The 9745-nt window shown below is 50.6% G+C and overlaps 3 protein-coding genes across 3 annotated transcripts; 2 read left to right on the top strand and 1 right to left on the bottom strand.

The window, feature by feature from the left end:
- Positions 1-65: 65 nt before the first annotated feature.
- On the bottom strand, positions 66-1789 carry LOC112346607. Its single transcript, XM_024675944.1, has 5 exons — positions 1384-1789; positions 1258-1326; positions 1076-1206; positions 329-1022; positions 66-272 (listed from the first exon to the last, which is right to left on the bottom strand). Exons 1-5 carry the CDS (start codon positions 1597-1599, stop codon positions 75-77), a joined length of 1308 nt encoding a protein of 435 aa, XP_024531712.1. The 5' UTR covers positions 1600-1789; the 3' UTR covers positions 66-74.
- A 108-nt stretch (positions 1790-1897) lies between these two features.
- Positions 1898-2906, top strand: LOC9642735 (60S ribosomal protein L15-1). Its single transcript, XM_002971302.2, has 4 exons — positions 1898-1982; positions 2056-2222; positions 2287-2484; positions 2545-2906. The coding sequence occupies exons 1-4, from the start codon at positions 1979-1981 to the stop codon at positions 2788-2790; spliced, it is 615 nt and encodes a 204-aa protein (XP_002971348.1). The 5' UTR covers positions 1898-1978; the 3' UTR covers positions 2791-2906.
- Positions 2907-3046: 140 nt separating this feature from the next.
- On the top strand, positions 3047-5562 carry LOC9642112 (IQ and ubiquitin-like domain-containing protein). Its single transcript, XM_024676012.1, has 7 exons — positions 3047-3458; positions 3749-4077; positions 4140-4277; positions 4341-4415; positions 4474-4653; positions 4721-4930; positions 4983-5562. Exons 1-7 carry the CDS (start codon positions 3137-3139, stop codon positions 5112-5114), a joined length of 1386 nt encoding a protein of 461 aa, XP_024531780.1. The 5' UTR covers positions 3047-3136; the 3' UTR covers positions 5115-5562.
- The last annotated feature ends 4183 nt before the right edge of the window (positions 5563-9745 follow it).

Here is a 9745-nt window from a genome sequence, read left to right as displayed (position 1 = left end):
CTGCCAGAGAAATGCAAGCTCCAAAGCCTGTGGATTGAGTTTGTGCAAGGTTCCAGAGACCCCGCCGTGTGCGCTTAAGACAGCCTCCCTCCATTCTGCTGACAAAATCTGTATAGTCCGCGTCTTCCCAATAAACCCGGTCGTGACCACTTCGAGAATCTGCTCGATCTCAGTAAGTCCCAGTCGTATTCTCTCCTTCTCGTCCTGCAAGACGTGGACTTGAAACGTAAATCACGAGTGCAAAAACGTTTCACAGGTGAGTTAGTGTTCCACTGTAAACAAAGTTGTAAGGTTTGGAATATCTATACGAAAAGCAAAGAAAACGAACCTGTAATACGTAATCCACAATGGCTTTCCGCATGCTCAAGAGGTACTCATGCTGAACCTCTTCAAGAACCCGCCGCAAAGTAGCTTGAATAACCCGTTCTGAGAGCCCCCTCTTGACGTACTTCCCCACCATATCAACCGCCCGTTTTGTCCACCTCTCTCTTATCGGAGCGATAAAACGCTCGTCCACGCCACTCTCAACGTAGAACTGGTACCTCAAGATATCTTCAGCCACTTTCATCATGTTTGGCGGAATCGGAGGAGCACTGACGGCCAAAGTATGCATACTTCGAGGACTCTCCACCACCCTCGGGTTGAGCTGCCCAAGATTGATCAAGCCAATGGGCTTAAGAGCTGGAGTATTCCTCTTGAGAGAAGATATCCTGGATTCTTCTTCTTCTTCGTCTTCTGTTAAGTAAGGAGTGAAAACCGGAGAGCCAACTAGACCTTTGGACTTTCGTCTCCGTGGAGGACTTGGCACTGGTGGATACGAAGGCAGCGTGTACTCAAAGTAAGGAGAGTCCAGCGCTGGATCATAGCACCTGTTATAATGCGCTGGCCTCGTGTCCGAGTTCTTCCAAGCGGGCCTCTTCACAGTAGGAAATACTGGCTTCTCGTAAGAAGTTGAAGTCAATTGCCTGCTCTCCATGATCTTCTCGGAAGCACGCATTTCACTCATCTCCATGGTTTCCGGACTGCAAGATCATATGTGAGCTTCAGTTCTACGAACAAGTATAGATGGTCTTGCCTGAAGTAAACTCCGATTCGATTGGAGGGTGCTCGACAGTAAACCCTTTGGTTGATTCCAGCAGGTATAGATTTCGTGAACAAAGATTCCGGGCTCAAAAGTGGAGGCAAATCCGACATTCTCATCCCCATCTAGAATGGACAATAAGAAGTGAATGACATAGACTCGAACGGAGAACATACCAATTTTCTCTTCTTCACAGCTTCTTCCAGCTGCTGAAAGTAATCGGGCTCATCCTCAGCCTCCATGAGCTGCAAAGAAAAAAAGAGATTGTGACAAAGAACAGCTAAAACTCTATAGTCACTTACAGGTCTTTTAGCTGGAGTCGCTGCTACTGGAGGAGGCTTGTCGACGATCGCCTCTTCATCCTTGCCCCTGCTAGCTTCCTCCCTCCACAGCGAGGCTCGCCTCAGCGATATTGTGGCCCGCTGCTTCCACAGCGAACCCCCGCGGCTGGCTCGCGGATCCTGGCTCAACTCCGGGCCCTTGGCCGCCTCGGCCGCCAATGCTGGATCAGCGCTCATCCTGGAAGCGCGTAGAATCTCTCTGTCGATCCCCCGAGAGCGCGCGATTCCACTAAACCCTAGATGTCGATCGATGCAGCTAGACCTGAATGCGGAGAATGAGCGCGATCACGCGATCACACAAGGGAGGAGCAAAGATTTCTTCCAGAATTCCTGCCCTAGTCCCTAGTCCTCAACGGATCCGGCTGGATCCGCTGATTCAAGAGAACCAGACAGTTGGAAATGTGAACCATTTCTAATCTCGCGCAATTCCAACCGTCCGTTGCCCAGAGCCCATCCCTGCCGTCCAAACCTCTTAGCATTGCGAAGGATATTCGTTTCATAGGGTTAGGGCTTTAGCCGTCGGCTGGTTTGGAGGAGGAGCTGCGCCTTCGCGCCGATGGGTAAGCACTGCTCGATCAGCTCAGGCGCTCGCATTTCTCTCGCGGCTGATCGCATTCCTTCCTCTCTCTCCAGGTGCCTACAAGTACATCGAGGAGCTATGGCGGAAGAAGCAATCCGATGTGATGCGCTTCCTGATGCGCGTCCGCTGCTGGGAGTATCGCCAGCTCCCCGGAATCGTCCGTATTCAGCGCCCGACTCGCCCTGACAAAGCTCGTCGCCTGGGATTCAAGGCCAAGCAGGTAAAATTTCTCCTTTCTTCGTGTGTGCTAGCTCTTTGATCGTTTCGTGCTCGAATCCTCACAGGGATACGTTGTCTACCGTGTCCGTGTGCGTCGCGGGGGCCGAAAGAGGCCAGTCTCCAAGGGAATTGTCTATGGAAAGCCCAAGAACCAGGGTATCACCCAGCTCAAGTTCCAGAGAAACTTGAGATCCGTGGCCGAGGAACGTGCTGGGCGCAAGCTGGGCAATCTCCGCGTCCTCAACTCCTACTGGATCAACCAGGTACTGCTAGACTCTTCCGATTCTTCCAGCTCTAAAACTGTGGAGAACTTTGGATTCCAGGACTCGACTTACAAGTACTTTGAGATCATCCTCATCGACCCAATGCACACCGCGATTCGCAAGGACCCAAGGATCAACTGGATCTGCCAGCCGGTTCACAAGCATCGCGAGCTGCGGGGGATCACGTCCGCCGGTCGCAAGCACCGCGGATTGCGAGGGAAGGGTCACAGGAATCACAAGAACCGCCCATCGATCCGTGGTACATGGAAGCGCAACAACACGCTCTCCCTCCGGCGCTACCGATAGAGAAGAAATATCGAACGAAAGAGCTCTTCGATCATATGGGTCGATCCTTCTCTCTTTTTTGGTTCCTGGAGTTCATCAAAAGCTACTTTCTAAAAGTTTCTCTATAGATTTTGTTAGATCCATCGTTGCCGTTGATTGGATTTTGTCAGATCCATCACTACCGTTGATTGTTTTGGGCTCATCGTGGCCGTTGCTCTTGGCGCCAAGCCAGCGAAGTGTTAGAAAATCTTGGCCGTGGATCTCCAGTGAACCGCAATTTACCTCCATCTCATCCCAAGAGCCATGGAGCGATGGCGCAGCAGGGCATTAGGGAAATCTTTGCGCGGCAGCGGCAGTGGTGGCAGCGATGGAGGTGGATCTCACCGACATGGACGTCTCGGACAACGAAGGCGAAGGGCCTGAATCCAGCGGCGCGCTTGGGGTTGCATCGTCAACGCTCAAGCCGGTAGTGGAGCTCGTCATGGCGCCCGTGGAGGCGCTGGAATCCGTGAATTCGGCGTCCACGTCGGGGAAATCCAAGGATGGGACGCCGTCGCAGAAGGAGATTCTTGTGGAGGTGAAGAGCCAGGAGAATCGAGACGATGATTCTTCGCTGAGGCCGGTCGTGGTGGATTTGCAGCAGATGAAGCCCTTGCCGTATCGAGGAGGATTTTTGGACAAGAGAAATGGTACGTTCTTAGTTTCTCTTTATTGCTATCTTGTGCGTGTTTTCTATAGCTCATTTGTGATCCTCTTCCATGCATCATACTTCATCCTGAGCTTCAGAAACTCTGGTAAAAGTTTGTGTTCTTAGTGCGTTTTGGTAGAGAGTCTAGTGTAATGCCTTTCGCTATCCATATAGTTTTGTGTTGTGATCTTAACGTTTGTGTTCTTCGTGCGTCTAGTGATCGTGCACGCTATCCATATAATTTTGCGTTGTGATTATAGTGTCATGGGCTAACATGAAAAACATTTTCAGGCACCAAGTACCTCCATGCTGGAATGCAGACGGACAGAAAGCCAAAGCCCAAGAAGAACATCCAAATGTTTAGCCGAACCACTCAGAAGTGCTTGATGAGGAACCAAAACTGGAACACTATCCGGGAGACCTTCACTCAGATGGATCGCAGGGACCTTATTCTGGACTGGAGCAGAGACTATGCTCGTGTTCCGGGGAGATACGTTGATTCTGTTGAATGGGAACAGATTCGTCGTCGGGCTTCCATCGTTATTCAAAAGTACACTCGGAGGTGGATCGCCCAACGAAACGCTGACAGGATACGAGGGTTTGTCAAGTCCAGGCTTGAGGTTTGCTTTCAGGGCCAAGGCTTCATTCGGAACTTGACAAGAGCTGACGTTGCTCTCTCCAGTTTTTCGAAGACCAAGAGAAGACTCAGAAGGTCCAAGAAGAAGACGCTTTGCAGCGTGAAATTGAGAGAAGAATGTGTCCACGGACTAGTGCAGACTTTGCCATCCTCTATGAGGAGCTCGAGGCTTGGAGAGTCCAGGTAAGGCTTTGTAGTGATTTTTTTTCTTTTTAATTTGCTCACACGTTTTCTCGTGTCTTGCAGGAAATGGAGAAGCTTAATGCATGCAATTATGGCTACAATGAACGGGTGAACGCACTCCGGGAGCTCTTAACTAAGGTTAGTCACAGAAGAGAGAAAAAATATAGATTTGATGCCTATCGTGTGATTCTTGCAGGAATTGAAGCTCTTGACTGCAATTGATAAGCTGAGAGCTACTGCCGCCAAGGCAAATCGAAAGGATCGGATCAAAAGAACCATGCTAAAGATGTGTGCTCCCAAAGTCTGGGAACTCACTAATGGCAAGACTGTGCAAGTTCGGACTCCTGCTACAGCTCGTGCGTCGGACTTGATGCATGTAAAGTATCAAGCTTTACTGATTTCTTTCTTTTTCTTTCTCATTGGAATGACTTTCTTGTGCACAGCTTTACACAGCTCTAGGAAAGGAGGTCACTAACATCGACGAGAGAATGGCTGTCCTTGGATACGTCAAGTGGACTGTCCAAGAGTTTACGAATCCTCTCACGAAGGAGATTTTGCTACTGATAGAGAGAGAGGCGGACCTTATGTATAGGAACCGGCCAGCGAAGTCGCTTGCTGGTCTCCGGCATCGCATTCTCGCACTCTTTCTTCACGTAAGTCACTCACGCTACACTACTTGCCGTTCTCACAAACGCTTTGCTACAGTTTATCGAGACCCCCGAGTTTAGTCCAGAAGCAGCCGCACACCAGTACGTCCACAACGACTATGATTTCAAGCAGAAGCAATCCATGCTCCGGAGGGATCAACCGTTAGAGGTGAGCCAAAAAGCCTCGTAGACACTGCCTTGAAGGAGCTGGAAGTTCTTCGTCTCCGGCCACGCGGTAGCTATTTCTCTATCAACTGGTTCAGGGTCTCCATGACAAAGTCAGTAAAGGCACGCTGTTCTCGGGCTTCTCGAAGCACAGCCAGGGCGCTCAGCCGGGTGAAAATCTCACGCTGGAACTCGAGCTCGATCTGGGACAACGAGGGATCTGGAATGGCAGCGACGCCAGAAGGCCAGCAGCAGCGATCAAGGCATGTTGGTCGCCAAGAAAGTGGAAAAAGGGAAGAAGAGTACGTAGCGCCGCCATTAGATCTATACGTTGGATAAATCTTACAAGTTAGTTGATAAAGTACTTCAGCTGAAAATCTTTACCATAGAAAACAAGCAGAGATGTCGATTTCGGTTTGTAGCTCGCCATTGCCGCCTCACTTCCTTGCAAACAAAACCAAAACTTATAGAAAGTCCTCTTTTCATTTTTATTCCTTTTTCTTTGCTCACTTGCTTGGCCTCAAAAACGACATCTAGAAACGAAACCTCTGGAAAGAGTTACCGACAAATTAACAGACAACATCAAACATACTGTTCTCGAATGGACCGGGCGTCCTTTTGGAGTATCGGGCGTCCTTTTGGAGTCCTGTGAATCCAGCATTGCGAGCACGCATTTCCCTGGAGAAAATTCGTGTATGAAACAGAAATTTCCTGGAGCAAATGCTTCAGTACGGGCAAATGCGAGTGAGGTCCGCTCGGGCATATAATCATTCATAAGAACAGATCATAGCATGAAGAGAAAAACTTCCGTACAAAGAAGGCCGTGACGTGGCGCGCTGGCCGCCGATAGTTGACTTAAAGCTTGCGTGGCGAAAGATTACAAGTCAAACTAGTCAACCGTAAAATTACACGCAGAGAGTTGCCACTGTCGAGATTCCAAACAAGAGCACGAAGCCAGACAATCTCCTGTGCTTCCGGAAGAAGCATTTCTCGGCTGTCACCCGAAAGAAAAAAAAAATGTTTATTCTACCGCAAAGCTTTCGCAATGTTCAAAAAGAAGAAAAAACACTTGCCTGTTGCTATCATCGCCGCCAAGCAAGTCCAAATCGCCACAAGTTTCTCACTGCTCACTGCTCCTCTGAAAGCCAAAGCTCACGAAACTATATAAGAAGAGACCAAAAACAAACAGCAAAGAAACTTACAAGCTCACGAACACGGCGGCGGTGGCGAGGAAGCAAACGAGGCCGAGTCCAACTCCATAGAATTCGATCCCCAGCTTGTCACCATCTTTCCTCATCCACGCCGCGATACAGTATCCCAGATGGAAAGCCGAGAATGCAAGCAGCACTCTCGCAGCGACGAGGGACGAGTGCTTCTCTCCACTGTTGTTGTTGTCTCCGTGACCACGCCAGCCCCTTCGGTTGTTTCCATCGTCATTGTTGTTGTTGCCGGATCCCCAATCGTTGCTACTGGTGCTGCAAATCTCCCCCGGCTGCTGGAAGAGCCGGAATCGCCCACCTGGAGTGAACTCTAGAACTCCGCTCGGCAGCTCTCGGATCACAGCCGGGAAAAACTCTGGCGAAGTGTCGTCTTCTCTGAAGCAAAGCACCGAAGGATGGCGGTGGCGAGAAGCTCTTGCGTTTGCTCTCGGGAGAAGCGAGCGCGTCCTGGCGAAACTGGACGACGAGAGCATCATTCTCTTCTGCTGCCGCGCAGAGAGCTCGATCGCAATGCCCTATGCTCTGCTTTTAAAGTACCACGGAGAAACTGGCGTGCTCAGTGCGTACTCTGCTCCTGAGAGAGCCAAGCTCTAGAAAGACATGTAAGGCACTGCTTTACGAAACCAGAAACAGGAAACCGGAGAAAGAAAACCAAAACAAACAAGAGGAAGAAAAGCACCACTTACACAGATGATCCATCCGAAGTTGACATGGAACTTGAAGGCCATCACGCTGGCGGTGTGACGAATCTACCCGAAATGCTCCATGACGCTTGGCCATCGCTCCACAAATCTTCTGGTACATATACAGCTCTCATGCCAGGCGCATGGCGAGCAAAGTATCGCAAGCTTCCGTGGAGGAAAACTTTGATGGCGCGGTACCATGAAAACGCCACTTCCATCAATCCGTTTTGCAACGCTCATCAGGACACCGGGAAGGTGCTTCATCGCAACGGCACTGCTGAGAGCGACACTGTAGAGACTAGAATTCACACGAAAGTTACCCCGTGTTGTGTAGTTTCCCGGCAGTAAACTTGGTTTTTACGTAATGCCGGTTTTCTCGAAGAGTTCCTTCCTTGGCAGCTTCTCTCGATGACCTTTTGCGCTTTCATCGGATGCACGATCCTTAGACTAAGCCAAACCGTGAGACAAGCAACACTAAGATCGAGAAAACTTTTAAAACATAAAGAAACCACTTGTTTGAGCCTCCCCGAAAAAACAAAAGAAAATAAATTGCATGCGTCAATAACTACTCGCGCATCGAGACCACACCGTGCAAGCATAAGAAAATCGTGAGAGAACATCAGGGTTAAAGCTTACATTGAGTTGCTTTCACATGTCCTTTGTTATTTTTCGTCCAGGCCGAGGCCGATCGAAGGTTCTAAGAATTCTTTCTTAGTGATCAAACAGTCAAGAAGAGAAATAAACACACAAATCCCTCAAGCTTTTGCTCAAAATGTGGCTCTCTCCACCACAATCGCTCGAAAACAGTCACCCGCACAATATTTGAAACTTAAATGCGGCATACCGGTGGATATAAAAACCCTAAACTAGTTCTAAAATCCTAAAGGGAGGTCAATTGGATGGATATTCGCTTTTCCCTGTTTAATTGCTAGCAGCAAATCCACAGGAAAGCTTTTTGGAGCGATGGTCAGCTCTCCCAGCTTCTCGGCCTCCACCGCCAGGCGATTGAATCGCGTCTCGGCGATGACGAGCGCGCGGATGGATCCGCTGCGCAGCGTCACGACTGGGATCTGCGTGGAGAAGCACTCGTCGATCGTCAGCTCCTCCAGCGCCGGGCAGCACGCCACGAATCTCTCCAGGTCGTCGCCGTGGAAGATCACATTGGCGAAGCGGCATTTCTTGAGCTCCGGGAAGCGGCAGCCCTGGGGGATTCCATCGAAGTATCCAAACTCGAGCGAGAGGGAGGAGAGCCTGGGGCATCCGGAGAGAGAGGGGAGGAGCTCCGAGAAGGCGCAGCCCTTGTTGCTGAGCTTGAGCTCGCGGACGCTGGCGCTAACGTGCTGGATCCATAGCTGGACGGCATTCTCGCACAGACACACGAGCGATGGCTCCGTGGGCGAGAATCGCAGCGATAGCTCGCCGATGCCGCCGCCCTGGACCCTGGAGATGGCCGCCCAGACGATCTTCTCGGCGTCGAGCGACCTCACCACGCAATCCTGCTTCCACGACTTGGGGAAATCGAAATGCAGCGCCGGGACGCGCGCCGTCCAGCGCCGCCAGTCCCGCGACACGGCCGAGCAGCGCAGCAGCGCCTTGGCGTCCCTGATCTTGGACAGAATGCTGTCGACGATGAGATCGTCGGGGAGAGATTGGAAATCAGCCATGAGAGATCTAAGAAGTAGTAATCCAAAGAGTCTTGCAAGAACAAGATCACACTCTGTTCGTGGGAAATTTATAGTACCATTGGGCCCTATCGCGATGGGCCACTGGCAGTGTCGTACGAGTACGCCAAAACTAGCTTATGGTTACTCTTATGGTAATAGATTGTCGGAGCCCACGTGCTCCACGGCCCCCTTCTAGAAGCTGGTCCATGTGCCTGGTTGACCTAATTTTAGGGTTATGAGCCAACCCTAAGTTACTCTTTATAATCTGGGTAGCAAAAGGAGAGGATCTCGATCTATTAAGTACCTGGCCCTGGAGAATGATGGAAACTAAAGGACAGTCTCCCTAGTGACATACATCTCGTAAAACACTGTCTTCTCGTCACCTTTGGGAGCTAACTCCATACTCGGGAACGAGAAGCCACCATCGCCATCTTCTTCAAGTTCTTCTTCTTTCTTTTGAGGCTGGCACAGCCATCCCGCACGGATATGCTTGTCCTCCACCGTCGGAGCTGGGAAATGGTTTTGCGGGCCTGTATGTCATTGTCGCATTTGATGATCCACTAGAAAAATCCTGGATTTCACTCATTGACTAATAAAACTTCAATGATATAATCATATGAAGTTTTTTCACACGTAATTTTCGCAACCTCTTTGCTAGGGTTTTTGGCATGGGAAAGAGGATGGCTATGGAGCAGCTCAACAAGGCGCTGTGGTGCGACCGGGAGATCTTCGCCACCGGAGGTGAGATTGACGTAGCAAAGTTTCGGATGCCAGCATCGCTGCATGTGGAGGGTGCCGAGAGGATCAGTCTTCCACTTTCGCCGCTAGGTCTCACCAAGATAAAGTCCGTGTCCCAGCAAGCTCCATACGGCCTTGGGGAGAGAACTCTCGTCGACACGGATGTGAGGCGAGCTTGGCAGATCAATCCCGACAGGGTCTCTTGCCCCGAGGTTATAAACTTCTTCTCGTCGGTGGCTCGCGACTTGGCCGCGCATGGACTCGCCGCCATGGGGCTGGATTCCACTGCTCTGGAGCTCGACGTCAAGCTCTACAAGCTGCTGCTCTACGAGGCTGGCGGCCACTTCAAGT

The sequence above is a fragment of the Selaginella moellendorffii genome, unplaced genomic scaffold (assembly GCF_000143415.4).
Source record: "Selaginella moellendorffii unplaced genomic scaffold, v1.0 SELMOscaffold_16, whole genome shotgun sequence".
NCBI classification, from domain to species: Eukaryota; Viridiplantae; Streptophyta; class Lycopodiopsida; order Selaginellales; family Selaginellaceae; genus Selaginella; species Selaginella moellendorffii.
Note: the sequence above shows the minus strand (reverse complement) of the source record. Positions and strands in the feature narration are given on the sequence as shown.

Coding starts and splice junctions, on each gene's coding strand:
- LOC9642112 (XM_024676012.1), top strand. CDS start 3,137: ATGGAGGTGGATCTCACCGACATGGACGTCTCGGACAACGAAGGCGAA. Junction 4,278..4,340: donor TCGAGGCTTGGAGAGTCCAG/GTAAGGCTTTGT, acceptor CGTGTCTTGCAG/GAAATGGAGAAGCTTAATGC. Junction 4,654..4,720: donor GTGCGTCGGACTTGATGCAT/GTAAAGTATCAA, acceptor TCTTGTGCACAG/CTTTACACAGCTCTAGGAAA.
- LOC9642735 (XM_002971302.2), top strand. Junction 2,223..2,286: donor TGGGATTCAAGGCCAAGCAG/GTAAAATTTCTC, acceptor GAATCCTCACAG/GGATACGTTGTCTACCGTGT. Junction 2,485..2,544: donor ACTCCTACTGGATCAACCAG/GTACTGCTAGAC, acceptor TTTGGATTCCAG/GACTCGACTTACAAGTACTT.
- LOC112346607 (XM_024675944.1), bottom strand. CDS start 1,599: ATGAGCGCTGATCCAGCATTGGCGGCCGAGGCGGCCAAGGGCCCGGAG. Junction 1,207..1,257: donor CTGTGAAGAAGAGAAAATTG/GTATGTTCTCCG, acceptor TGTCCATTCTAG/ATGGGGATGAGAATGTCGGA. Junction 273..328: donor TTGTGGATTACGTATTACAG/GTTCGTTTTCTT, acceptor CTTTGTTTACAG/TGGAACACTAACTCACCTGT.